A 27,378-nucleotide genomic window follows, 5' to 3' on the forward strand; every position below is an offset into this window, starting at 1 on the left:
GTGTGTGATGTGTCTATGAAAGGGACCTTCCCCTTGTGAAAAGCAAGATAATAATCTGTCCTGGGGCACTGACTTCCTCTATTTCTCGTCAATCCAGCTTTTAATATGAACACAAACTCATATGCCTCCTGTAATTCTGAAATTCTTTGGCTTGTTTTCATTTACCCTTGACTTATCCACGGGTCTATCAATCCAATTTTTGCTCCAAAACCGCCCTCGATTTATACATGAGGTCGTTATAGTGGAGTATATAAGTAGTTCTGCCCCCTCATCCAATATGGATGAAGGAAAGCAAGACTTTTTAATTGTGCCTAGTGTAGCATAACCAGTGTGGCATAGTGATTAAGCATTGACTAGGAGCTGGGTGACTTAGGCATGTCACACTCTATCGGATAGAGGAAGGCAAAGGGAACATCCTCTGAACAAAACCCCCTGTTTCCTTAGGGTTGCCATAAGTCAGAAATACGTCAGAAATGATTTGAAAGAGGCCATAAACAACTAATATTTCTTGTTGTTTTTGCCATCCCCTCTTGTGTTTTAAATTCTTCCCATTGCCCTTTCTTATTTTGGATAGTTATTACAGGATCTGCAAACATAACACAAATGTGGCTACGATCTGGCGGATAATAGATAAATGTTTGCCTCATAAAGCAACGAATATGCCTAAACCGAGACTACAAATTATGGGAAACGCACAATGAAAGGCTGCATGCACGCGCGCGCACACACCATATATATTGCCAACCGGGATCTATTGCAGTTATTAGGCCATTAATTTCTCTTTCTCCTTCCCCTTGGCCAACCTTAGGAAGAAACAATGTGTTATCTTTTGGAAGCAAAAGGGAGGAATTGGGAACTGCGAGCGAAGTGGCAACGACGCCGAAAACTTGGAGGAGAAATATCGCGCTGACACTGAATTACACCACGAGAGTTCCAGATGGAGAAGCTGGAGGTAGGAGGCCAAGTGGAACAGGGTCCTGCAAGAAACCCCCCAAAACCCAAACTCAGCTATTTGTTTTGTTGCGTAGCTCATCTACTTTTTAATCAGTTTCTTATATATTTCTTTGCCTGAATCAGCACAGTTGACTTCCATCCAAAGGAGACATTTATGTCAAGATTGTAAACGAAAAATAACCAATACTCCTGCTCCACAACCAGTGGAAGTGCTATTTAGAAAAATCTCCATAAGCTGAGGCATACAAATGTTGTAATTGAGATATTCAGCATGCTCTAGACATGCATAAGCACACTCTACTCTCCCTTCTTCCCACGTCCTGTTAGTTTATTCTACTACAAAATGAGATATAAACAAGTCAGGGTTCACTGGCCAAAGCCTTATATGTATAATGTTGATGGATGTGTAAGTGAGAAAGAACAAATACACCTTGATGGAGCGATGGGATGGACCGATGGATTGATGTCGATTTCCTCTCACCATCTTAGATCCCGAATGATTTAACTATGGTAAAATAATGGCTGGAAGGGGGAGCATATTTAGGCAACGATGTAGAAGATGGCTCTAGGTGTTGTTTTTGTGTGGGATGTCTACAGAAGGGAAAAATGGTGTCTGGATTATTTTTGTTTTCATGGTATGGTTTCATGAGTAGCACCTGGTCTCTTGTTAAATTCCAGGCTTTCTTCCTCCTCCTTCCCTTGTGTTCTTCTCCTCCTATGATCACATACCACATCCAGTTTCATACAATCAGAACTGATTGTCACAATTTCCACTGAGCCTCTTTGTATGATTATTACAATTCAAGTGTTATAGTCAAAGTGCTAAAGCAAGGGGCCCTCAACAGGCCAAAATAAAGCTGCTCAGTCACTTTGGAAGTATGGTTTAAATGATGGATACATCCTAGAGTCCAGAAGCGGGCCAAAGCCATGTCCAGTCCTTAGAACTGGAGTGTGTGGCTTTGGCGCAGTTCCGGACTCTTAGAATGCATGCAGCATTTAAACAGCATACTTCCAAGTGACCTGGAAGCAGCTTTATTTTGGCCTGTCTGTACAGGGCCAATATTACACTAGTTAAATCTTGGCTCTTTGTTTTAGAGCTAACATTCCTCTTTTCCTTGTTTGATCTCATGAATCTGTGTCCTGCAAACGATGGCTGCGTTGCTGACGATGGCATCTTAGCTAGTTCTAGAACGGAGAGGGCACAAGGAAAGAATACACGTATTTTATTTTGGAAAATACTGGGTTAATTTAAACTGATTGGCAAAGTGGGGATAAAAAGTTCTCAATAATGCTGACCGGCCTATTGATAGATCCCTTGACCTATTTTTAGACTGAGTAAAGGGCGGTTTTTAAAATCAGGGTGGAATATATAATTGCCCAAAGTAGGGAAGACAGTCACATTCTGGGTTTTTCTAACACCCATCTAAGATTCACTGCCAGTCTAACTTACCCAAGCAACAAAGACTATTGTAAACATGGCAGCTAATTTGCCATCCGCGGTGGCAAGCTTTGTCAACGAGGAGTAATTATATTTTAAAATCAAGGCCCCTCAAAGGGATTTGTCCTCTTTCACTACCCATAAGAACAGTCTGTGTGGTTTTGGAGGAACAACCCCGTGACCTCACGTTTCAGCGTGCTATAACAATGGGATTTTACACTGCGGCCACCTCCAAAGGGCAAATGTAATAGGGCTTTGTGGAATCTTACAAAAGGGGATTAGGATAATTGAACCAGATGCCTCGGCGCTGCGACAATGGTTTTCTCCCCTGCCCCAACTTGTGAAGCTCGCTGTAAAGCTAGGCTTTGCAAAATTACATGGCTTTTTGTGGACTTGTTAGCTAAAATAACTGCACACACAAAATGTTGCTCTATATGTGTGGGAAGATACATTTAATACAAAATGGCAACCTTAACCCGTATTAAAACAGTTCCACAGAAATTAAAATGTACTTATCAAGCATGTATGTTGTATGTATCTTGCATAACCAGCTACCAGGAGGATATGGCCATTAAATTGTTCCGTAGTTTTGACTTTTAAAAAGCTCGGGATGTGAAAGCTTTTAGTTCTGAAAGAGACTTAAATAATATCCCATGACTATTTTTTTTAATTTTTAAATAAATTATTGATGTCTTGCCCTAGTCTAACATCTCAGGCTGACCTACGATAAAATGTGTTTAGCAGTTTGGCACTTTAAAACAGGATATTTAAACAGATTGAAAGCACATGAAAGAATGGTCAGCATTAAAACAAGATTTAAAACCAGTTTAAAACAGTTAGAGGATGTAAAACACAGACTTGTGCAGATGCTAAGGGGACGGTCTTTGGTTAGCAACTTGTTAAGAATCAGGGGAGGAAGGGAAATAATGGACATTCTAGATTGTGGAAGCCAAGGTTGAATATGACTCTAGTTTCTATTAGAAACTAGCTGTGTTAGTCTATGTTAGTCTGTAATATCAGTATGCCATGGGATCTTGTAGTACGTTGAGACTAACTGTGCCAAAGAAGTTGTAGCAGAGCTTTTGGGACTTTGGCCAGTGAATTGAACTCACTATACCAGAAGTTTTGCATTTCTTAGCTATTCATACAATCTGATAATAAAGTCCTTCCTGGCACTGTTCACCCATGAGTCTGAGGAAGTAGGACCAAGCCTAGGAAAGTGGCTACACTTCTTTCACATACTTAGTCTCAAAAGTGCTACAAGTCCCTTTGCACAGTTCCTTAACTTGTTCTTAAGTGATAAATAACTAGGGATGAGCAGTGATGTGGCCAAGCTGAGGGGCCCAGTTATTCAGGGTGTGAAATACGAGGAGATCACGAAGACCTCCAAAAGACTTTTTCCAGACCGATTAAATTGACATTAAAGTGGCAAATGTGGTTCCGCCACACGTAAATGTAGAGTGACATGCACACAGAGGCAGCAATCCCTGACTTGACATATAGACACTAATGGCTCTGAGCTGCTAGTGACAGACAAGGAAAAAGCTAAACGGCAAACCCTGGTTTGACCTTGATGTCTGAACCAAGCCAGAGTTTTGTGGTTGAGTTTCAAGTGAGACATACCTTGTCATCAGTTTAAAATTCTGAGTGTGTGTGTGTGTGTGTGTGTGTGTAATCTGTGTTTTATATATATATATATATATATATATATATATATATATATATCTATGGGGGGGTTGCTTTTCCCTTGCTCCATAATTGAAAAAGTACTGATTTCCCCTTGTGCCCAAGGAACTTGGCAGTGCTCAAATGCTCCTGTTCCCTCCAGCAACCAAAGTGGCTCTGGCAAAAGCAAGAGCGAGAGATCTCCTTACCTCTCTTGGAATCTGTCTTTCTCTGGGGAATATGTGACAGCTTATCCCTCCATTCTCTCATATATGTCTCTGGTATTTTTTATAATTAATCTTTGCTGTTTCCAAAGGCATTTGTTTCCTGATCTTACCGTTGACAATGGTTTCCTTTGTACAGGAAAGGAAGGACAGGAAAAACTTCTGTCAGACCTACATCCAAGAGCTTGTGAAGGAAGCGACTGACATCAACGTGAAAAACGAGTCCTTCCAGAAACTCTGGCCTCAGATGTTCATTGAACTTGTCAGAGACGCAGTGATCGAGATACGCAACAAGGATTCCTACATGAAGCTTTGCTTGCAGCGAATCATGGATCAGAAGTCGTAAAAGATGCAAGTTTCCTCTCCATTGCAGTGGCGCATTGGGTTGCCTTTCCACATAGGCCTAAAATAGTGTTATGAAATTGGCATTGTTCTTGGATACTTTTTAAACAATATCCATAAAGACTGGCACAAAGAGACTCCATTTTCACCATAAAAGGGGACACTTCTTTGAAAGGAGAGGTCTTTTTTCCTCCTCCTAGCTCACACATTCACTTGTGTGTATGTACACAGTGACTAAAAGCATCACCTCTACTGTGCTTTACTGAATCCTCTCTGCTTTTTTTCAGTGCTTTTCATGCCAGAATCCTAGTTTTAAGGAAGGAAGTCACGTCTTTTGGATGCTCACCCTTTCAGTTTGCTGCTATGGCTGGGGTGGTGGAATATCACAGTTGAAGACACTGGATTTTCAGGGCTGGAAATTTAATAAATTATTCTGTTTATAACTTCTAAATCTGAGAATTTGAAAATGTTATTGTCATTTGATGTTGATGGAAGTATGCAAAGCAGGATTGAAGCTTCAACTGTAGGAAGTCTGTCATTCCTCTAAAGACTGAAACTGATCAGATTCAAAAGGCCTGGCTGAATAAAATGGTTCTCTCCATGGTCTTGGTAACTCACCATTTGGATTTGCATAGGTACAGACCAGCCTAGAAACTTTTACAGCCGAGCACAGCAATTTTGGTGGTATCTCTTCTTCCCTTGACCATCTGTGCATTATTATTCCTGCTCCTACAACCAGAATTAGTGACAGAAGAGAGCTTAGAAAGTGCAACATCACAACTGAAATGGCCATATTCACCTCCATTGTATCATCTACTATTGGTGTAGCCAAGAGAAGGGGTGAGATGTGGGGAACAGAGTCTAAGGATGATCTTTTATGCTAAGGCAGTTTCATATGGGAGAAGATAGCCTTTAGAAACAGCAATCTATAAATTGCATCAGTAACAGCTGGCAAATCTGACTTACTTGTTGATCAGTACTTTATTCCATTTTTGTTTAGAAATGTCTTTACCAGGGGAGTGTATGCACCTGGGTACGAAGCCGTGTTCCAAAAGAGAGGTTAATCTCTCCATTGTACTCCTCAGCCGAAGGAGGACATATTATTTTCCTTTTTGCAACATGAAGAAATTGGAGGTTCCTGTGTCCCAGTTACCTGCTTACTCAGATCACATTTCTATGGTTGACAGGATGCCCAGGCATAATCTGTCACCTGTGGCAGGTTTCCTTGCAGAATTCCTTAAGTAGTGGGTACGGATCCTTGAATTACAAATATGTGACATGTTTGCATTGGCTGCACGGCTGTTAAAACAGCATGGTTGCCAGACTTGTTGACCTCATTGCTTTACTGTAAAATGGCTGTTTACAGACTGTTCTAGGGACCCACTGAGTTTCTCCAAAACTTACTAGAGAGAAGCTTGGTTGGTAGCAGCAGATTAGTTTTCCTGGAAGATAGCTTAATTACTAGCATTGCCAGAGAGATGTGCTACCTACCATTCCATCATGACATCTTCATTCCTTTGTGTCCCCTTTTATGTTCTATTCTTTTAAACACAATAAGAGTTCTGCTGGGGCAGCAGAACAAATCTGGCCCTGCTAGAACCTCAGTCTGGCACTCTGGGCTTGCCCAGACCACTGTGTCCCTTTCCATGCCACCATTATTGGGTGGCTTCTTGGCTCTTTTAATGTTTTTTCTTCCATTCTGTAGGGAGGAAATGCCTTCCCTAAGACTTAGTCTGCTGCCAGACTGCAAACGTGATGCAGTTTAATAGCGCTTTAACTGCCATGGCTTCATCCTAAGGGATCCAGGGATTTGTAGTTTGTCGTGGCACCAGTGCTCTCTGACAGAGAAAGCGAAATATCTCACAAAACTACAAATGCCAGAATTCCATAGCATTGAACCATGACAGTTAAAGCGGTGTCAAACTGAAATAATTCTGCAATGTAGATACAGCCCTAGTTGTTGGCAATAAGAGCTTTAAGCTGTAATTATTATTTATAAAACCCTTTTTACTTTAGCCCTGCTAGCCACTGGGATGTTTCCTCCAACCAGTTCTCTGAAGCTGAATTGGGTCCTGTAAAGAGGTTCCCCAACCTTGACTTTGAATATAAGGGCAAAAGAGATCTAACCCTGTCCATTCTGAAATAATCCATATAGAAACTTGTACGACTGTCTCCCAGTTTCTTCAATTCTTCTGTCTCAAAGAAAGAAAAGTGTATATGTCCATGTAGACCTACATGTCCTCCTTACACATTTGGTGCAGAATGGAGAAAGCATCATGCCTTCTTCACCATGGGATTTAAGATCTCCGCTCTCCCTGGTAAGTGTACTTCCCTGTTAAGTGTATGCACACAGCAAATAGGTATGTACTTGGGCCTTTTTATGGCTTGGATCTGTTTCCCCATTTGTTATGCATCCTTGTTCCACGCAAGAACAAAGATCTTGGGCGATTGGTGTGCTATCTCTTTTCCTGCTTTTGAAAGAGGATCTAAAATAAAAGACGGAGTGTACGCTTTTGTTTACATAGAGTGTCTCTGTAGCAAGAAAGGAGCAGACGTTCAACATGAGATGCTCCTGCCAGAATTGGGAAGAAAAATACTGGGGCGGGCGGCTGGGGGAGGTTTGCTTTTTTAAATTATTTGTATGCAATTTGAGTTAGACAAGCTTGTTTCGTTTGCCAGCAAAGATCTGTATCTTCAAAGAGCCTGTACGCCTCATTCTCCATTTTGCGATCCGACTCTGAACCACCTTGGCACTGGTTTATAGAGGCCATCACCCGTTTCCATCATCTTAATTACAAGCCTTTTAGATTATAAAACTGAAACTGTCCTGAAGCTTGGCCCATCTCAAATGCATACTTGCCCTAGGTATCTCATCCGTTACAAACAAGCAGGAATACATTTCTTTGCTCCGTCCCCCCACGCTTGCCTGTACATTTTAAAAGGGAGTCGATGGATACGTCTTGCTTTTTGCAGTCATTGTCTGGCTTCCTGAATGAACTTGTAATTCATGAGAGCAAGCCAGTTTGGTGTCACAAGAGGGTGGGGAGGTTCTTCGTGGATCCTTCTATTCCTCATAAAGTTCAGTCTTTTCTTTAAAGTTATTAGCATCTTAATGATCTTTTCACTGTCTTTTTTTTTTGTACTGATTGCTATCTCTTTCCCTGCATTCTTCACTTCCTTTACATTATGGCCTTGTTCAGGTGTTTTCCAATCTAGATTATGCAAGCACACTAGGGAAGGAGTCTCAGGTGCTTATGGAGGTTCTCCACACATTTTCAAACCCTGATCATGTATACAGGGGCTTGACAGACGGGCAGCTCTGTGCCGCCTGTCTTTGCCCCGCATCATTTCTGTAACCACCAAACAGTGTGGCAATGATGCACTGCTGGAAAGAAGCTGCCTACAGCGGCTTCTTTTTTATGGTGCCGTAAGCGCCAAATGGTGCCGCCATGATGTCGTGTCCTGCGAGTGATGTGTGCACACTGCACGGTGCATGCATCATGGCGCCAGGGACGTAGCTAGGATTTTAGGAAGGGAGGGGTCCAGACTAAGTGATACCATTATAATGGGGCTTGGGTGTGGCGGCACAGCAGCACACACCATTCATTTTTCTAATGGAAAGGGGGAAGAACCCCCCTTGGCTATGTCCCTGATGGCGCTGCCGTGTGGATGGTGGCAAGCCATGATGGTGGCATCCTCGTGAACTAGGGCTGCTGGGCATGTAAATGCCCAGCCTCATCTAGGCCTAGTTTGCCGGGAGGATGCCGCTAATCGCCCATCTGTACTAGGCCACAGTGTTTGTGTGTCTTGGTGTCATGGGCTGCTCTGGGCTTGACTTAGAGGCACAGTCAGAAGACTCAGACTTTGAAGACATGGAGGAGGCTGAGATGGGCAGATCTGGCGCTGTCTGGATCTATGGTCCTAGAGGAGGCCCAGCATGAAGAAGCAGAGATAAAAACAGACTCTATGAACTCTAGGCTGCAGGTGCTAGGACCTGTGGAGTGAAGACAGGTCAAGGAGTCCTTGAGGAGGTCTTCCAGGCTAAAAGCCAAGAGGAGAGCTAATACGTTTCAGCTGAGAGAAGCAGAGGCCTTTTAAAAGACCTCCAGCTGCAGAGGTTCTTTGTAGCCAACAACCAGTCTTGCAGTCAGGTCCATGATTCTGGTTACCTGACATCTGGACTTGCCTTGTAAGTATGCTCTTGGCTCTGCTTTTTACTGTAACTGACTGACTGGTATTGTGTGACCTTTGGACTGGACTATTCTTTAGTATATTCCCCTACTGTGCTGCCCTCAGTAGAGGTAAGCAGGACACCTTAGATTATTGCTCTTTGTTTGCAAAGCATGGGGATGGAGGGGTTGGGACAGTTGTGCTTCCCTTTTGGCATTTTAAAGCAATGACAACAACAAAAAAATAGTTGTAGAACATCCAACCAAGACTTACTCCTTGTCTCAAGGCCTCCTCTGTTATGTCTCCTTATTGGTAGAAGCCTCACCTTTTAAAAGTTCTCCTACAGAATGGAAACAGGCTGTTTAAAGCTGGCAAGGGGCCCAAGTAAGTGCACCTGCAGTCAACAGGAACAGACAGCAGAGAAAGCAGGGTATTTCCAGGTAACGTAGAGGATATCAATGTCCTGTTACAGACAGCCAAAATAAAGCTGCTTTGAGTCACAGTGGAGATATGGTGTTTAAATGATGCATGCGTCCTAAGAGTCCAGAAGCCACACCAAAGCCATGCTCCAGTCCTTAGGGCTGGAGCATGGCTTTGGTGTGAGTTCTGGACTCTTAGGACGCATGCATCATTGAAACACCGTATCTCCACTGTGACTCGAAGCAGCTTTATTTTGGCTGTCTGTAACAGGCCAATGGAAACCAAAATGTGCTCCAGGCAATCTAGTAGTCATGAGCAGAGTCTAAGGCTGATAAGGGAGTTTCCAGCAGGAGTAACTGGAGGTATGTGCTGATGTTCAGAGATCCATAAAGCCAGATGCGTCAAACGGGCTCACAAAGGGAGTTTTAGAGCTGACTCTCAAGGAATCATATAATCATAAGAGTTGAAAGAGACCCCAAGGGCCATCCAGTCCAACCCCAATCTGCCATGCAGGAACTCTCAATCAAAGCATCCCCAACAGATGGCCATCCAGCCTCTGTTTAAAGACCTCCAAAGAAGGAGACCCCACCACTCTCCAAGGGAGTGTGTTCCACTTTCAAACAGCTCTTACTGTCAGGAGGTTCCTCCTAATGTTGAGGTGGAATCTCTTTTACTGGAGCTTGCATCCATTGCTCTGGGTCTTTGTCTCTGCAGCCGCTGAAAACAAGTTTGCTCCCTCCTCAATATGACATCCCTTCAAATATTTAAACAAGGCTATTATATCTAAGTCCTCCAGCACAACTTTGCCAGAAGTTGACCATAGTGTTGCGCTGGAAATACTAGAGGTTCCTAGACAAACCACTTCTCTAGGCATCTGTATGTCTCCAGCATGATTCTGTGATCAACTTCTGGCAAATGTTGACCATTAGAGCTAAACTGGAGGACCTGGAGATTCCTAGATAAGTGTTCCCTTAGGTAAAAAGAACAGGGTTTTATTATTTGCGGTTTTTCCACATTCATGAGAGTCCTTCACCCTTAACCCCAACGTATGTGGAGGGACTGCTGTAGTGTTACAGCGACCTATTCGTTTAAGCAAACAAAATCAAAAACTGCCCTGCCTTTCTCTCTCTAAATGTTGAGCTTTCAAGCCTTTGCAAAGTGCCATGTGCTCCAATTGGTCCTGCTGGGGGCTAGCTCAGCAACTTTGGCCACAGAAGTGATACTATGTGAGTTGGGGTCAAGAATTTCCTTTTCATTGAGTTTGATTGATGCCCTTGCTAGGTACATCAGCAAGACTTTGTATTCTGCCTTGTATATTTGGGAGCTTCATGTGGATACTGAACAGATCTGAAGTGAAAACCCATTCCATTTCTGGAATTCTTGAAATGGAGAACTTGGGGGGGGGGGGGGGGGAAGGGTGCTAGCCTTCCCTCGGTCCCTTGAGCTCTGTGCATATACTATACCAAGGGAAGGATCTGAATAAAAAGCACAAAGCATCTTCTTCTTCTCTTTTTGGAGAGGGTTGGGTTGGAGTATGTCTCAGGCCGTGCCTTTAACACTTAAGTGCAAAGGGAGGATCGCCCAGAATCACATCTGGTTTCCATCCCCTTAAAATATACTGTGAGACAAATGATTGTAAAGTTAATTCAAAATACAGTGGTGAAGAAAGTGGGCCTATGAAATGTTGTGTTTGCATTACTTTTATATACACTCCCATCGTCTAGACATCTTATTTGGGTATGGGAGAAGTTTAATGGCATTAACGTAATTTACATTTGGTGAAACAAGCCGTGGCGGAATTTAGAGGAACGCACGAGTTTTCGACCGTGAATCATCCTCGCTGCAAAGCATGTGGTTGTCCTGCGTCTCTCGGGCCCCATAACAGGCATCTAAGGCATGGAAAGCAGATCTTGGCATTCCATAATCCAATTGTTCTAAGGATATTTCTTAGCAACTGCACCAGGGAATATTGGAATACAGGAGCCACCTTGATCCTCAGCTTGGGAAAAAGATGCCATGTGGATAAAGTAGTAGAATAGAAAGGAATGGAATAGAGCACTGTGTCTAGTGATGGGCAATGCTGAATTTGCTTTCTCCTGACCCTTCGCAAATTGTGATCAATTCTGAGAGACAAAGAAACATAAATGGAATTTGTACCACCACCAAAAGAATGGGAAATTCCATCAGTTCCTTCCTTTAAGCCCTTATTTATTGTGTGTCTTCAAGTCATTTCCGACTGACAGAAACACTAAGGTGAACCTGTCACAGGCTTTTCTTGGTAAGATTTGTTCCTAGTTGTTGTTGCAGTGTGCCTTCATTTCCAACTTACGGCATTCCTATCATGGCAAGTTTCTTCAGAGACCCCTTAAATTGCCTTTTTATTCTGACCAAAGGGGCAAATTGCTTCTTCTGAAAACAGGTTGCAACCCATTAGCTCAGTTTAACATTAAGAAAAGTTACTTTTTCAAAACCAGAAGTGGAATCTAGCTACTTTCCAACTTCCCCAAGTTTTGGGATTTTGGCAGACCAAATGGCTTTTGGAGTACTGTATGTTATGGTGGAAAATCTGAAGATTTTTGTGCTTTGTTTGAAGATTTTTCACACTGAGAGACTTCTTTGCAAAAAATTAATATTTCTTTTTTGCAGAAAAGTATATTTTGAGCATAATACTCTGAATTCTGATCAATTTTTTTTGCAGAAAAATAAGTTTTTACTGAGAACAGAATCTCTCCTGCAAAAATTTCACAAAACGGAGTAAAGGCGTAGAGAATAATCGCACAGAAACAATTTTCACAATGAACAAGAAAAATATGCGAATGGGATTTACATATCCCTTGCAGAAGATGATGGGACATCCTTAATACCCCAAAATTTCAATCTGTAGGTCCCAAAGAAGTGATTTAAAGGCTCATGTGTGGTTCAACTCCTTTCCCCTGTTTGCGTAGCTGCGTTGTTATGCGGCAGATTGACTTCTACCATTAAATTAAAATTAATATATATTGTACTGTGAACTATAGCTCAACATTGTAATAGAAAATTCAGTGTATTAAAGGATGCATGTTTGAAAATCCATCCACTATGTGACATAATATGAATGGCTCTGGATGCTTATTTCATATGTTCCACTCTTGGAATTACCCTAATTTTGGCATACAACATAGAAAGGGCCGATCTAGACCAAGGCTATGGCAGTTCAGAGTTGCATTAATAATAAATATGACGTCCCTTTCTTTACACCGAAAATCCCCATTCCAGAGGTGTAGATGTACAACTCTAGGAGTGATCCTTAGTTTTCCATACAACATGGAACAGAGCAAAGGGCCGCTTTAAAACATTGAACTAGGCCATGATGCTTTGAATGGAGCAACAACCTCACTTCACTGTTGACTTCTAAACTCTTCAGGACCTTCTTTGCACCTCGTGCGGAAACATCTTGGTATTTGGTTACTTTCCATATATTTTGTTCAAGTTCATACCAACGAATGTCAACAAGAACGATTAATTTGGTGGTTCCTCTCCTGAACCGCTTGGAAATCTGGAGGAAAGGCTGCCAAATAACCGGGACTTGATTTGTTCTGGGTAGTTTGATTTTTTTACTGCCGTTTTTAGCACATTGCTCCGGCCTTTGAAATTGTTAAGGGGCTTAGTGGAAAATTGACTTCGGCTCAATTAAAAACAATTTCCAGCAGAAACCTGGAAGTCTTTAAAGAAGGAGAAGCATCCTCACGGGGAGAACAGGACTCTGCCATGTCCTCCTTTCCATAACTTTTCCTGCATAATTCTGTGACAGTTTGAAGGCTGTCAGGATTCCTTGCAATTTATATGACCACAAGCAACAAAAAAAACCCTCCCGCCTGCTGTCCTGCTCCCCAGTTTTCTTACTAGTAGGCCAAACCGACGTGGAACGTGAAGCTGTTTCGACTGTCTTTTTGCTCCTGGGATCCTTCGGTGGCATGGGCTATAAATCAGGGAAAGGCAGAGCTCAGAAAGCTGGAACATCTGGCTTAACCTGACCAAAGAGGGGGGAAAAGAGAGAGGAATAACTTTGCATCTGCTGGAAAGAAAGTCCCCGGGCTGCAACTTGCATCTGTGAGCGCGGAAAGGGCAAGGAAAGTTGAACATACAGAAGAAACTACTTTTCCTCGACCTGCGCAGGTTCTGTGACCCTCTGCAAACTTCCTGCTTCCAAGTTTTCTTAAACTGTGCTTGGGAGTTTGGGGATGTTCACTGGAAAGGAGGGATCGTGATACTGGAATACACAATGCTTAGGGTTACCAGATTTCAAGCCCCAGCCCTGTGTGTCAGGCCCTGAATCTTCTTCTCCAATCCTCAGGATGAAGGTGGGGAGGAGGATTTTAGGGCAACAATGTTATCTTGAAAAATATGTGTGTTTGTGTATAAACAGTTGGCCCTCCATATCCACAGAATCTGCATCCATGGATTCCCCTCTCCAAAAAAGAATCATAGAGTTGAAAGAGAGCCCAAGGGACATTCAGTTGGACCCCCTGCCATGCAAGAACTCACCATCAAAGCAGCCTCTGCTTAGAGACCTCCAAGGAAGGAGACTCAACTACAATCTCCATTGAGGGAGTTTGTTCCGCTGTCAAACAGCCCTTATTGTCAGGAAGTTGCTCCTAATGTTGAGATGGAATTTCTTTTCCTATAGCTTTCATCGCCATGTCCTATTCTCTGGAGCAGCAGAAAATAAGCTTGCTCCCTCCTCAATATGACACCCCTTCAAATATTTAAACGGAGCTATCATATCACCTCTTAATCTTCTTTTCTCCAGGCTAAACATCCCCAGCTCCCTAAGTCTCTCCTCACAGGGCTTTATGGTTTCCAGACCCTTCACCGTTTAATCACCCTCCTTTGGACATGCTCCATTTTCTCAATGTCCCTTTTGAATTGTGGTGCCCAGAACTGGACACAATATTCCAGGTGGGGCCTGTCCAAAGCAGAATAGAGTGGCACCATTACTTCCCTTGATCTAGACACTATACTTTTATTGATGCAGCCTAAAATGACATTGGCCTTGTTAGTTGCCGCATCGCACTGTTGACTCATGTTCAACTTGTGGTCTACTAGGACTCTTAGATCCCTTTCACACATACTATGGTCAACACAGGTGTCCCCCATCCTATATTTGTGCCTCTAATTTTTTTTCTCCTTAAGTATAGTAATTTACACTTCTCTGTGTTGAAATTCATTTTTAAAAAAGTTTGGCCCATCTTTCTAATCTGTGGTCTGTATAAGGGACACCATCTTATTATGCCATTGTATATAATGGAACTTAAGCATCCATGGATTTTTGCCATCCACAGGAGGTCCTTGAACCAAAATCTCATCGGATACCAAGGAGCCGCTGGGATTTGTAGTTTGTTGTGGCACCAGAGTGCTCTGATAGAGAAGGCTAAATATCTCACAAAACCACAGATCTCAGAAGTTCATTGCATGAAGCCATGGCAGTTAAAGCGGTGTCAATATGCATTATTTTTGCAATGCAGATGCAATATGACGCTTCTCCAAAATAAGTCTCTTCTTCATTCCCCAACTAAGTTATATGATTGAATTGTTCACTTTTTAAGCTTTCTAGACATAGCTTTGAGGGTCAGTTTTCAGGCACATGCTTTCTTTTCCTTCTGGTTCATAGGGTTTAGGACTGATTTGGTTATTCAAAAGTACCTCGCATTCCTATGCGCTTGCTTGCTACCTTCTCAGCCTCTGTGTTTATGGGGGAAAATCCATTGCACCAAAAGCACTGCAAGCATCCTGAGGCTTCCCTTGATTTGCAGGAAGATTTTCCTCTCCCAAAAAGTTGTCCCGAACTTTAAAGCATCCCTTGGGATTGAACTAAACTTCCTCTCTTCTGTAAAAATGCACTCCCAACTGGCTTGCCAGCATCCGATCCTCAGTTTTACTCTTCTGCATTGTGTGAAGTCCCTGACCCACCCAGCCTTTCAAAGGCAGCCCCAGGGCAGAGATCAATATTGCTAGAAACCAGCAGCCATGGAAAACAACAGTTCTGGTGTCTAGTTTCCTTCTCCCTGCTGGAAGGTCCAGAACAATGTACAGTATGCGGGGAAATGGAGAATAGAGCCTCTCCTTTGCTGCAATGGTTGAACTCCAGGTCATCCAGGGAGATTGAAGGGCACTAGATTCAGGAAAGGACCTTTCAGGGCATAGCTGTCTAAAGGACTGGATTCTCCCATGCAAACTTGCCTGTCTCTTGGGATATATTTTTTAAAAATTCATTTTTAATGCACACTTATATGTACCTACATACCTATCTTCAAATCCCAATGCATTCCTTCTTCGAATCCCAAAACGTTCATCGTAAATGCATCCTGCTAATTTCCATTAGTTTGCTTCCATTAACTTCCATTAGAGAGCCAGCGTGGCCTTGTGGTTTGAGCATTGGACTATGTGTGATAAAGTCCTATGACTCTGGAGATCAGGGTTCGAATGATGTCTCAGCTATAGAAACTCATTGTGTGTCCCTGGACAGGTCACAATCTCTCAGCCTCAGAGGATGGCAATGGCAAACCCCTTCTGAAGAAAACTTGCCAATAAAACTCCAGTTGGAAACAACTTGAAGGCACACAATAAAAATGACAGCAACTTCTGTTAACAACCTTTACATTGTTCCTTCCTTCCTTCCTTCCTTCCTTCCTTCCTTCCTTCTTCTGTTCCAACTTTCTGTAAATCCATAAACCCCTTCAGCTTTATCCTTCTTTCTCTTATCCTTCAATATCGCTTATTCATACCTTCAAACTTACTTATATAAACATTCATTCAAACTTTCATCATGGCATAGTTGTCTGAACATTGGATTACGACTCTGGAGATCAGGGTTCAATTCCCAGTTCAGCCATGAAACCCACTGGGTGACTTTGGATAAGTCACACTCTCTCAGCCTCAAAAGAAAGCAAGGACAACCCCTCTGTGAATAAATCTTGTCAGGGAAAACCCCATGCTAAGTTTGCCTTAGGGTCGCTGGAAGTCAGACAGGACTTGAAGGCACACAACAACAACAATGCTGATTTTATAGGAATTTTGCTATTCTAATCCACAAATAACCTCAGATTTTCTCCCTCACGTAGTTTGCTTTTCCTAACTGGGTTTGACGTTTCTGTGTTGGAATATGTAACTCAATGAAACAATCCTGCAAAAAGAGTAAGAAAGGAGTTAAAGTATCCGGAACCTCAGTGTTCACATTTAAAAGCCGAGTAACAAATGAATTGATTCGAAAAATATTGCCTTTGTGGAGAGCGGTGTGTATTGCAACGTTTTTATTGCATTTTTCTAATTGAGCACCCGAAATACATAAAAGAGCTATAATACTGTTTTTTTAAATCATTGCAGGCCTGTGTTGTTTGCAAAAGCAATTTGCATTGCACAGAAATCTTGACAAAAAGAAAACTTGACACAGATATATGTTTCTGGAGATTAGAGCGAGGCTTCTCCAGCTACTGAACTGAGGCTGTTAACTTTTCTATCTGCATAGACAATATATAAAAATTGAAATTAAGAAATTAAATTTTGCTAAAGCTGCAATCTGGTGGAGAGAAGCCTACTACTCATCATAAGCCTTACTTCCAAGTAAAAGCGCACAGACTTGCATTGTTAAGGCATCAACGCAATCCAGATGTCTAACAGGGCCATTTACGTTAGGAAAGTGTAGGGATTTGACTCAATTATCTTTCTCCCAGGCTTTGTACTTAAATAAAATAATAATAATAAAAAATAAAATTGTAAATGTATTTTTGCTGGCGGGAAGAGAGCTTGAGCTTGTGGTTTGTCTCGGTTCAGACATTTTTTCTTACCGCGCAGCCATTACTTTGGATTATAGCTTTCTTTCTTCTTTTGTTCGAGGCATTCCCACCAACAACCAGCACTGTGGTCTGGCCTGAGGCGCGGAAGCCCTGTCCAAAACGTTTTAGTTCTGGTTAACCGGAAGATCGAGGAATGTGGATATGTTCCTCTCGAAGCAGGAGGGGGAGTCCTTGAGATGCGTAGGAAGACGTTTCCACCTTTGCTTTGCTTTTGGGGGCTGGACGGGGTTCACCTTTTATTGCCAGGCAAAGAGAGCCAGCATGGTGTGGTGATTTGAGCATTGGACTGTAGACCCAGGTTCGAATCCCAGCTCAGAAACCCACTGGGTGAGCTTAAGCAAGTCCCACGCTCTCAGCTTCAGAAGGTGCAATGGCAAACCCTCGCTGAAGAAAGTTGCCAAGAAAACCCCATGATAGGTTTGCCTTAGGGCTGCCATAAGTTGGAAGCATCCAGATAGGGTTCCTTCCTGTCCTTACCATGTGCTCCTACCCAATAACACTCATCCCTCCACATTTGCGGCTTTGATATTTGTGGATTTGATTATTCACGGGTTTTATTAATATGTTCTCTCTAAGAATATCTAGGTCCTCCAGTGCAACTCTATGGTCAACCTTAACTAAAAGTTGCACCTAGAGATTCCTAGAGAGAATACTCTACTAGGCCTTTGTAGCTCCTTCAGCACAACTCTATGGTCAGTGTCTGTCGGACGTTGACCACAGAGTTGCGCTGGAGGACCTAGAGATTCCTAGCAAGGTGTCCTCTCAGTTAAAAACACGGTGTTTTATTTGCGTTTTTTCCATATTCACGGGGTCTTGTGTCCCTAACCCTAGCGAATATGAAGGGACAAGTGTAATAAAGTTTAGTTTACCAAATCATCTGAGATTTTGTGGCTGCGGTACTATCCCTTGCCTAAGAAAAACCCTATGAAATACATGGGGTCACTGTAAGTCAACTTGAATGCACAAACCCACAAAGACACACACAGAACAAGCAGCAAGGTTCCTTTCAAATGCAATTCACAGGAATGAAATACTTCGAAAAAAGCAATTTCTCTGAAGTCTTCTCCCCAAATAGGAGACCACTTAGACTCTTATCTTTTCTCCCCTTCCCCTCCACCTCTCTTGGCATTTCTTTTCCCTTTCTCTCCCCAATTCCATTTGCAGATAAGCTCCTTTCAGTTTATATATATATATATCCTTTCCAACCACCTGCTTTGAAGAGAAGTGGAACTCCCTCTCCATAAACCAATATTTCTTTTAGCACTTCGAATACTTCTCACCTGCTCTATCAAAGTGCAAAAAGCAAATTTCACTCTTGCATATACAGACATACTTTGGAGGGGCTGAAGTGAAAAATACCTTGCTTATTTCTCTCCCCCCCCCCCCCTTAAAAAAAATCTTAAGGAGGTTTCCCCTCCCCTTCTGTCTTTGGCCTCATTCCCACTACGTTTTAAACCAGTTTGCAAATCGTTTTGAAGCAGTTTAAATGACCCTGGTTCGCACTTGAACCGAATTGCAGAAGCAATTTGGGGGGGGGGGGGCACACGCTAGACCTATTTAACCCACGTCTTTTTGATGCTGATTTTTCCCCGCATCTTTTTGGATAAATCGATTCCGCACAAGTGTGAACCAGATGTGGATCGGAATCGATTTCAAGAATCGATGTGAAGAATCAAATTCATGAATCGATTCAGTGTCAGTATGAATGAGATGCGGATCGGAATTGATTTTCTATGAGGTGATAAAGCATCGCCAGGTGGGGAAGCGGGAATTAACAACCTGCGTTAGCCCACCCTTCAACGATTGTATGGAAGTAATAATTTATTTCTATAATTTATTATTTCTAAGTATATAAATGTGATTGCAGTCCTTTAACAATGAGAAAATTATTTGGGTGCTCTGCCCCATTTCATATCAGGTTCTTGGTGGAGAACAAGTCCCCAAATGTAATGTTGGCTGTTGCTAAATTTCTTTCAGAGGCAAAGAGGATTAGAGCTCTCTATGTGTTTTCAGGTAAAGCGGATAGCAATTATTTTAATGTTTTTACTGTACTATTTATTCCTTTCGGGTGTTGTTTTTAATTTTATTGTTGTTCTCTTTTGGATCAGTTGGATCTGCTGATTGCAATAGATGATGATGATGATGATGATGATGATGATGATGATTTTATTTGTCCTTAAAAGACGTCTAGTGTTGGTGTGGTGTGGTGCACTTAGACAAAAAAGGCCATCTTCCCATTGTGCCATTAACAATGCTTACACTTTTGTCCACTCTCCAGTTGAGCCTACCTTGCAGGCTTGTCATGACGACAAACTTGGAAGATGGGAACACTTTCAGGAAAAAATATACAATTGATAACTAATAATCACACTTCTATCCTTCCAACATGGCTCACAGCTCTCCCTCTCTATTGTAAATAGATAAATAAAAATGGCAATTTTTGTAATTTCCTCAACTTGGCCGGGAATGTTGGCATTTTCTTTTTTTTACAGTCGCCAGCTTTCTAAATGTAGTCTCCTCTCTCAATCTCTCTGTTGCTTTTGTAATTTACGACCCCACATTTCTGCATGCTCCGTCTTGCCAGAGCCGAAACAGAAGCCAAAGGGTTGACATGAGTAAGAGGCTTTAAGAACACACAGCATCTGGCTTAGCATGCCTCAACAGTGATTGATGATCCCAAATTCCCTTTCATGCACGCCTGGTGTAACCAGGTACAAGTAGGTTTCAAAGGGTCTCCTCTCCTCCTTTGCTGCCCCGCAAAGGCTGTCCTATAGAGTTGGGTTTGCAGAGGATCACCCTAAACTGGGGATGAAAATTATGGAGCCTTCCAAATCTATGTGGGATTACAGTACAATCCCATGTCCGCAGGGGATATGTCCCTGGACATCCTATAGAAATGTAATAATAATAATAATAATAATAATAATAATAATAATAATAATAATAATAAATTTATTTATATCTTGCCCCTCTATTAAACGCAATCAGGGCGGCTTACAAAGTTAAAGTGTACATTCCCAAACCCTTGATCCCACCCCTTAAAATACAATTAAACAAGTTAAATTTAAAACACACTTAAAAAGATAACAAACCAACAATGACCTCGCTAAAGCTTGGCTTTTTAAAATTTGGTGTTATAATTTGGTATTTTAATTTGGAATAGTAATAATAATAATAATAATAATAATAATAACAACAATAATAATTTATTTATATCCCTCTTCTTTGCTTGGATCGAGGTGGCTTCCAATAAAAATAAAATATAATACAGAATACAATAAAGTACTCAATAGAACCCATTATCCATCCCTCCAATGTAACACTTAAATTACTCCATTAACAGTGACAATGGTAAATAATATCCAGTAATAAAATAATAGAAGACAATGGGAGTCTTGGGTGTTATACAGAGGGGGTCATATTAGCGGGGGGCAAGTAAGTGAATCAGGAAAGTCAATCATGGAAGTCTTGTCGGAAGAGACAATGCGGATAATAGTGAACCCTACTGACTTTCAGCAAAAGGTTGATCATACAGTTGTGCCGGAGGACCTAGAGAGAGCACCTGTCTAGGCATTTCTCGGTCCTCCGAAGCGTACCATAGAATTGTGCCGGAGGGCCTAGATAAAATTCCTAGGAGAACATATTTTTCCAGACATGAGTAAGTGGAACTGCAGGTCCCTGTCCCAAATATAATGGGATTTGTACTGTATAACTGGAATCCTGAGATGTGTAGTTTGGCGAGCGACTTAGAAAGCACCAAGACAGCCTGAAAAGAGAAAGACTAAGGATGAAAACAGTTGAATTCGGCACTGTGAACGGACACTCAAAATACCCTGGGAGTTGTAGTTTGCGGAAGCAGACTGGCATTCTTAGCAATCCTTCCAGATCCCAAGATTCTATAGGATGGAGCCGTGAGAGTTAAAGTGGTATCAAACCGCTATAGTTGTGCAGTGTGGGTGCACCAAAATTGCAGAAGCAGAGTTACACATCCGCTGCTGCTGTGCATACAGATGTCCATCAGTTAAGCACTGATTTGCACAGAGTTGAAACTCAGCACAAGGTTTGTGTTGCAATGTTTTCAGAGATCTGTAGGACCTTGATTGGCACCTGTCACCCCCAAATCTTTCTTGCTTGTGTCTTATATAAGCAGGTGATTTTTTCCTAGATGAACCGGCTTGCCTCTGCATTCTCTAGCCCAGGTCAGTAGATTTTTATAGTAAAATAAAACAAAATAAAATTGCCCTCCAGGTTATCAAAAGTTTATAAAAGTGGCTTTGGAGCTTATGTTTCCCTAGTACTATCAGGAATCCTTAAATTCCTTGCTCTGTTTGCATTTCCCCCACTTTGACGAATGGGATGTTAAGACCTTGGGTGGAGTCTCATCATTGCTTTGCAGGCTTAAACAGAGAATGGCAGATGCTGGGGATACTTCCACCGATGTCCAGTGACTTCTGTGTTTGTGGGACCTTGAATCCACTCCGGGTTTTAGTCAGAAAAGTAAAAGAGCTATCAAAAATGCTGAAGCCTAGCCTGCAAATTGGTGCTGCACCTTCGACAGTTCCTTTTAAGTTTGGCTCTGCTGACATGGGAGCCATCGCTTCAGTGCAGCTATAAATACCCAAAATTGTATGGAGTTTCGTGATTGCTCCAAATTAATCCTCATTAGGCGACAGTGACATTTTTGGTGATTGCATGTTATTTGGATGGCACCATATCTAGTAATTAGGATTACTAACTGATTAAATTTTATATACAATCGGCCCTCCACATTTGCGGCTTTGACTTTTGTGGATTTGATCATTCACAGATTTGGTTCATATGTTCTCTCTAGGAATCTCTAAGTACCTTTGGGAAGTGTATATGTGCCTTCAAGTCATGGGTTGACTTATGATGGTTCCATAAATTTTGTAGGGTTTGCACAGGCAGTTGTCTGTTCTTTCCTCTGAAATAGAGCCTCCAGCACCTAGTGTTCATTGGCAGTCTCCCATCCAAGGACCGACCAGGGCTGACCCTGCTTAGCTTCCAAGATCAGACAGGATCTGGTGCCTTTAGAATGTGCACATGTGCCTTCAAGTCATGGGCTGATTTATGGTGGCCCCATACATTTAATAGGGTTTTCTTAGGCAAGGAATTCTCGGAGGTGGTTTTGACAGTTCATTCATCCAAAATACAGCACCTGGTATTTCTTGGCAGTCTCCCATTCAGTTACTAACCAGGGCTGATCCTGCTTAACTTCCAGGATTAGACAGGATTTGGTAGCTTCAGAGTGTGAATATGTTCTTTCAGGTCAACTTACAGAAACCCCATGAATTTTGTAGGGTTTTTGTAGGCAAGGAATCCTCAGAGGTGGTTTTTACAGGATCTGGTACCTTCAGGATGTGTTTATGCGCCTCCAAGTCATGCGTTGACTTATGGTGACCCCATAAATTTTGTAGGGTTTTCTTAGGCAAGGGATCCTGAGAGGTGGTTTTGCCAGTTCTTTCCTCTGAAATACACAGAGCACTTAGTATTTATTGGCAGTCACCCATCCAAGGAGTAACCAAGTCAGATACTGCACTTACTGTGTCCCAAAACTTTCCTTGTCCTCCTCCAAATCAATCTTGCGACACTTCAGTGTCCATAAAGCCCTGCGCATGGCCAGGAAGCCATCATTAGTGCTTTTTGCATTTTAATAGGTAGTTTTTGGCGAAAGGAAACCTTCTCTCCTTTCCCCCTCCTCTCTCTCCCTCTCTCTCTCTCTCTGGATATGCGCAAACATGCGTCCTTGGCCAAGGTTGCATAATGAGGTCAATGCCTCATGCTGGCAAAGGTTCCCTCCTGTTGCCCCCTTTGTGCCTGTTTGATTTTGAGACTTAAAAAAAAATTAATGAACTCTTAAGATTTGGGAGTAGGAGACTTGGAATAAGGTGACGTTGCCCGACTGCTCTTTTCCAAAGCCGGAGGTGATGGCTTCTCTGATCAAAGCTACAAGGCACTTTCTTCATGAGCCCCACAGCTGTGAGAAGGGCAGAGAAAGGGCAAATGTGCCCGCTGTCATCTGGGCAGGAAATCTAGTGGGTGAACTCATAAATTAGGTTTTCGCCGCCTGCTCCAACCAATATCTCCAACACCTCTTTGCAACTTGGGCCTCATTCCCACTTACAGATCAATCGGTGTGCGATCCGAACCAATGGATCGATTGGACAGCGGAGCGTGGTTCCCACTACATTTGCCCCGATTGCATTTTCCCCCTCTAAAATAATACGCTTGTGGTTCACATTCATGTATGAATCGATTCAAAATGGACCCGCTCCAGCCGGCCAAAGGGCAAATTTAAATCAATTCCAGTCTGCATCTGGTTTGCACTTGCGCGGAATCAGTTTATCAAAAAAGATGCAAAAAGAAATCAGCGTCAAAAAGACACGGGTTAAACGGATCTGGTGCATGGCCCCCCTCACTGAATCGCTTCAGTGATTTAATTTAAGTGGGAACCAGCGTCATTTGAACTGGTTCAAACCGAATTGTGATCCGGTTTAAAAGGTAGTATGAATGAGGCCCTGGTTCACAACTACCTAGGATGTCATTAGCCCTTCATTTCATCCTTAGGAAACTGGGAGGAAAAATACAAAGTCTCTGGGATGTGTATGTGCCAAGGTGGTTGCAAGTTTCGAGAGGAAGGAGACGTGGGAATGAAGGCGGTATCAAACTACTAAAACTGTGCAAAGATATAGCTGTGTTAGTCTGTAGAATCAGTACGTAGAGAGATCTTGTAGCACCTTTGAGACTTAACTGAAAGAAAGAAGTTAGCAGCATGAACTTTCCTAGACTTAAGTTTACTTCATCAGATGCATTTGGAAAGGAAGCAGACTTAAGTCTAGGAAAGCGCATGCTGCCAATGTCTTTGTTTCCGATAGTCTCAAAGGTGCTACAAGCTCTCTCTGCTACAATTATGCCCTTTGGACAAAAATGTCAAACCCTTTCCATCAGGGAACCTATACACCTCTTTTTATTAAAAAAAAAATATTTATTTTAAATTTCCACATATAATAACAACAACATAAATAATACATAAACAACAACTCAGAATGAAACATAAAACAAACCCATAAACATTAAAGGACTTCCTGAACAGCGTCTTGGCCATAAATAAATAAAATACTCACTTTTCTCACTATTTATATACCGCATTCACTTTACTCCACTCTCCAAATCGTTCTCTCCTACGTTTCCTTGCTTTCTCCTTGGAACTTATACACATTATTATTATTATTATTATTATTATTATTATTATTAACCTATAATTATAAAGCGCTGTAAATTTACACAGTGCTGTACATACAGTCTTTTTAATTAGATGGTTCCCTGCCCTCAGGCTTACATCTAAGGTTGCATCCATGCTGCAGAAATAATCCAAGTTGACATCACTTTAACTGCCATGGCTCAGTGCTATGGGATTCAGTAAACTCGTTTTGTGAGACCTTTAGCCTTCTCTGTCAGAGAGCTCTGGTGCCACAACAAACTACAAATCCCAGTTTCCCATAGTAGACGCAGCCTAAGACACCAACAGGAATCCAGGTAGAGTATTAAGACTGTGCCACCTAAGAACTCTTTAGAGTCCAGGCCAATGGCTTATTTGGGCATGAAAGAAGCAATTTGCATTATCGTCTGGAAGCACTGCCCTGGCAAATGGCCTTCTGGAAGAGTTTGAAACTCATTTAGGGACCTTGGACAAGTCACACTCTCTCAGCCTCAGGGGAAGGCGATAGCAAACCTCCTCTGAACAAATCGTGCCACGAAAACCCCACGATAGGTTCGCTTTAGGGTTGCCATATATTGGAAATGGCTTGAAGGCACACAACGACAATATGTAGCTGGACTCAGCCATTTGGAAATGCACCCTTCTCTCTCACCCACACACCCACAGGCTTACACACTCTTACACCTCCTTGATTTATAACACATCCTTCAGCTCAAAGGTTTCCCTGCTCCAGGTGTCAGAAACACATTAAAACCCTGGAACGGATGCCAAATGTTCTCAAGCTCCTAAATCAGGGCAGCATGGAACTGATTTTTCTGTGGAGGGTGAGATTTTCTTTGGGGCGATCTGTAGGGGACCTCCATGCTGGCAGTGGGCAGAGCCAATTGTGCATTTTTGTGTTTGTGTATGAAATAAAACTGACAGCTGTCAGGACCTTCTCTCTCTCTCTCTCTCTCTCTCTCTCTCTCTCTCCCCCTTCCTTCCTTCCTTCCTTCCTTCCTTCCTTCCTTCCTTCCTTCCTTCCTTCCTTCCTTCCTTCCTTCCCCTCTCCCTTTCCACCTTCCTTCCTTCCTCTCTCTCTGTCTCCCCCTTTTCCCTTCTCTTTCCCTTTCATCTTCCTTCCTTCCTCTCTCTCTTTCCCCCTTTCCCTTTTCTTTCCCTTTCCACCTCCCTCCCTCCCTCCCTCCCTCCCTCCCTCCCTTTCTTTCTTTCTTTCTTTCTTTCTTTCTTTCTTTCTTTCACAACCCCTTCCTCCTCCAATGCCCACTTTTCTTCTTTTCTGACACAGCTAAAGTGGTGTCAAACTGTATTACTGTATATACTTGTCTATAAGTCAACCTCATGTATAAGTTGAGGGCAGATTTTGGGGGCCAGATTATGGCTTTTGATATGACCTGCGGATAAGTCAAGGATAAAACATAGGGCCAAGTAGCAAAGGATCTAAAGGATGAACCAAAGGAAAGCAATGCCAAAGAATGTATAAAATTCCAGCAGGCATCACTGTGCTCCCAGGAAAGGCTGGATGGAGGAGAGAATAGTGGTGTGTCAGTGCTTCCAGAGCACATTATAGTTTCCCTTTCACCAGGGGATGGTTCCTTTTTAAAAATAAGAGTTAAAATACAGTACTAACATTGACCCTTAGATAAGTCGAATCTGGGTTTTGGGGTCAATTTTTGGACTAAAATTTCTAGACTTATACACGAACATATACACTTAGTGCACATGCACCCTTGGATATGCCTAAAAACACCAAAATTGTTGAACTGTCTTTTCCTCCGAGATGCTGAGCATGTGCTCCTTTCTGCCCTACTTTGCCACCAGATGTCACTTCTCTATCAGGCTGTAAGGTTTTCCAGCAGGTTTGTTGCTGTTTGTGCGCATTCTTTGCACACAATGCAGCTGTGCATTATTTGATGAAGGTAAATCTGGGGGTCCCAAACTCTCCTGGCATTCATACCCGCATGAAATGGCTGTTGGAGAGAAGGGCAATTAAAATTAATTAGATGCCAGCGATGCCAAATGGCAGAGAGATGGGGCCTTTTATGACTGGGACCGTTTGCAGTGCAGACAGTGCCAGGATCTAAAAAACCCTGTGGAGGTTAAGCAAAGGAAAAGAGCGAAAAAGAGATGTCATCAGTATTATGGTAACACTGTGTTCATTTCTTCCTCCCTCTTGTTGGCTTTGCTGTACGTTGCTGGTGCTCCATTTTATGATGGAAAGAGAGGTGTCAGAAGCAAGCTGTTAAAGTCTGTCCAGTGGACAGTTTTATTCCTTACAACTTACAGTTGTTACACAATGGTTGTGAGAGGATCCCAATGGACTTTCTGCCATAGCACCCCTTTCCATTTCTGCATTGCTTGGAAAGCAAAAAGATCCATCGTTCGAGAAATGCAGTCAGCTTTGCAAGACCTGAGCTGCTCGATTCAACTTTCTAGTCCAAGGGTTACCAAATGTTGATTTTACAAACGTTTTGGATTTCAGCTCCCAGAATTCCTAACCACTGACCAAACTGGCTAGGGCTTCTGGAGGATGAAGTCCAAAACACCTGGAAGACCAAAGTTTTGAGAATCGCTGTATTCTAGCCAGACATTTTTGGGAAGTTGAAAAGCAGAGTGTGAAGGTTTGGATATAGAGGGCTCACAAACAGGGAAGGTCCATTTAGCTGACATGATTAAAAGGTAGCAAATGACTTCTTTTTCTGCACAGGGTTTCCACTTTAAGTCCTTTTTTTAAAGCTTTCTTAGGATTGTGTATTTCATAAATCCATGATGCATTGTGTAAAATGGGTGAGGAGGTCTCAGGTATTTGCCCTCCTTTCCCATAATACCACAATTTGGTGGTGGTGGTGGTGGTGATGATGATGATGATGATGATGATGATAATAATTATTTTTATTTTTATCCCGCCCCTCTGCACAACGCAACTGGGGTGACTTACAACATTAAAATATACATTCCAATAAAAATACATTCCACATCCCTAAATCCCAACCACCCACTCCCAATTTTGCAGCTTTTGTACCCTTATCTTGAAAGATTGTAATGTCCCTCCTAATGCTTAGCTACTAATGCTTTATGATGATACATGCTGGTATT

At 42.3% G+C, this 27,378-nt stretch overlaps 1 protein-coding gene across 1 annotated transcript in view; it reads left to right on the top strand.

Annotated features, from left to right (window-relative positions):
• Window positions 1-5,074, top strand: part of LRRC49 (leucine rich repeat containing 49) — a 40,656-nt gene extending 35,582 nt beyond the window's left edge. Inside the window, exons 16-18 of the mRNA XM_042473993.1 lie at window positions 809-952; window positions 4,221-4,338; window positions 4,421-5,074. Of these exons, the coding sequence (XP_042329927.1) occupies window positions 809-952; window positions 4,221-4,338; window positions 4,421-4,627 (469 nt within the window). The 3' untranslated portion in view covers window positions 4,628-5,074. The remainder of the gene's footprint in view (window positions 1-808; window positions 953-4,220; window positions 4,339-4,420) is intronic.
• The last annotated feature ends 22,304 nt before the right edge of the window (window positions 5,075-27,378 follow it).

Source organism: Sceloporus undulatus, chromosome 6 (genome assembly GCF_019175285.1).
Source record: "Sceloporus undulatus isolate JIND9_A2432 ecotype Alabama chromosome 6, SceUnd_v1.1, whole genome shotgun sequence".
Classification (NCBI taxonomy): Eukaryota; Metazoa; Chordata; class Lepidosauria; order Squamata; family Phrynosomatidae; genus Sceloporus; species Sceloporus undulatus.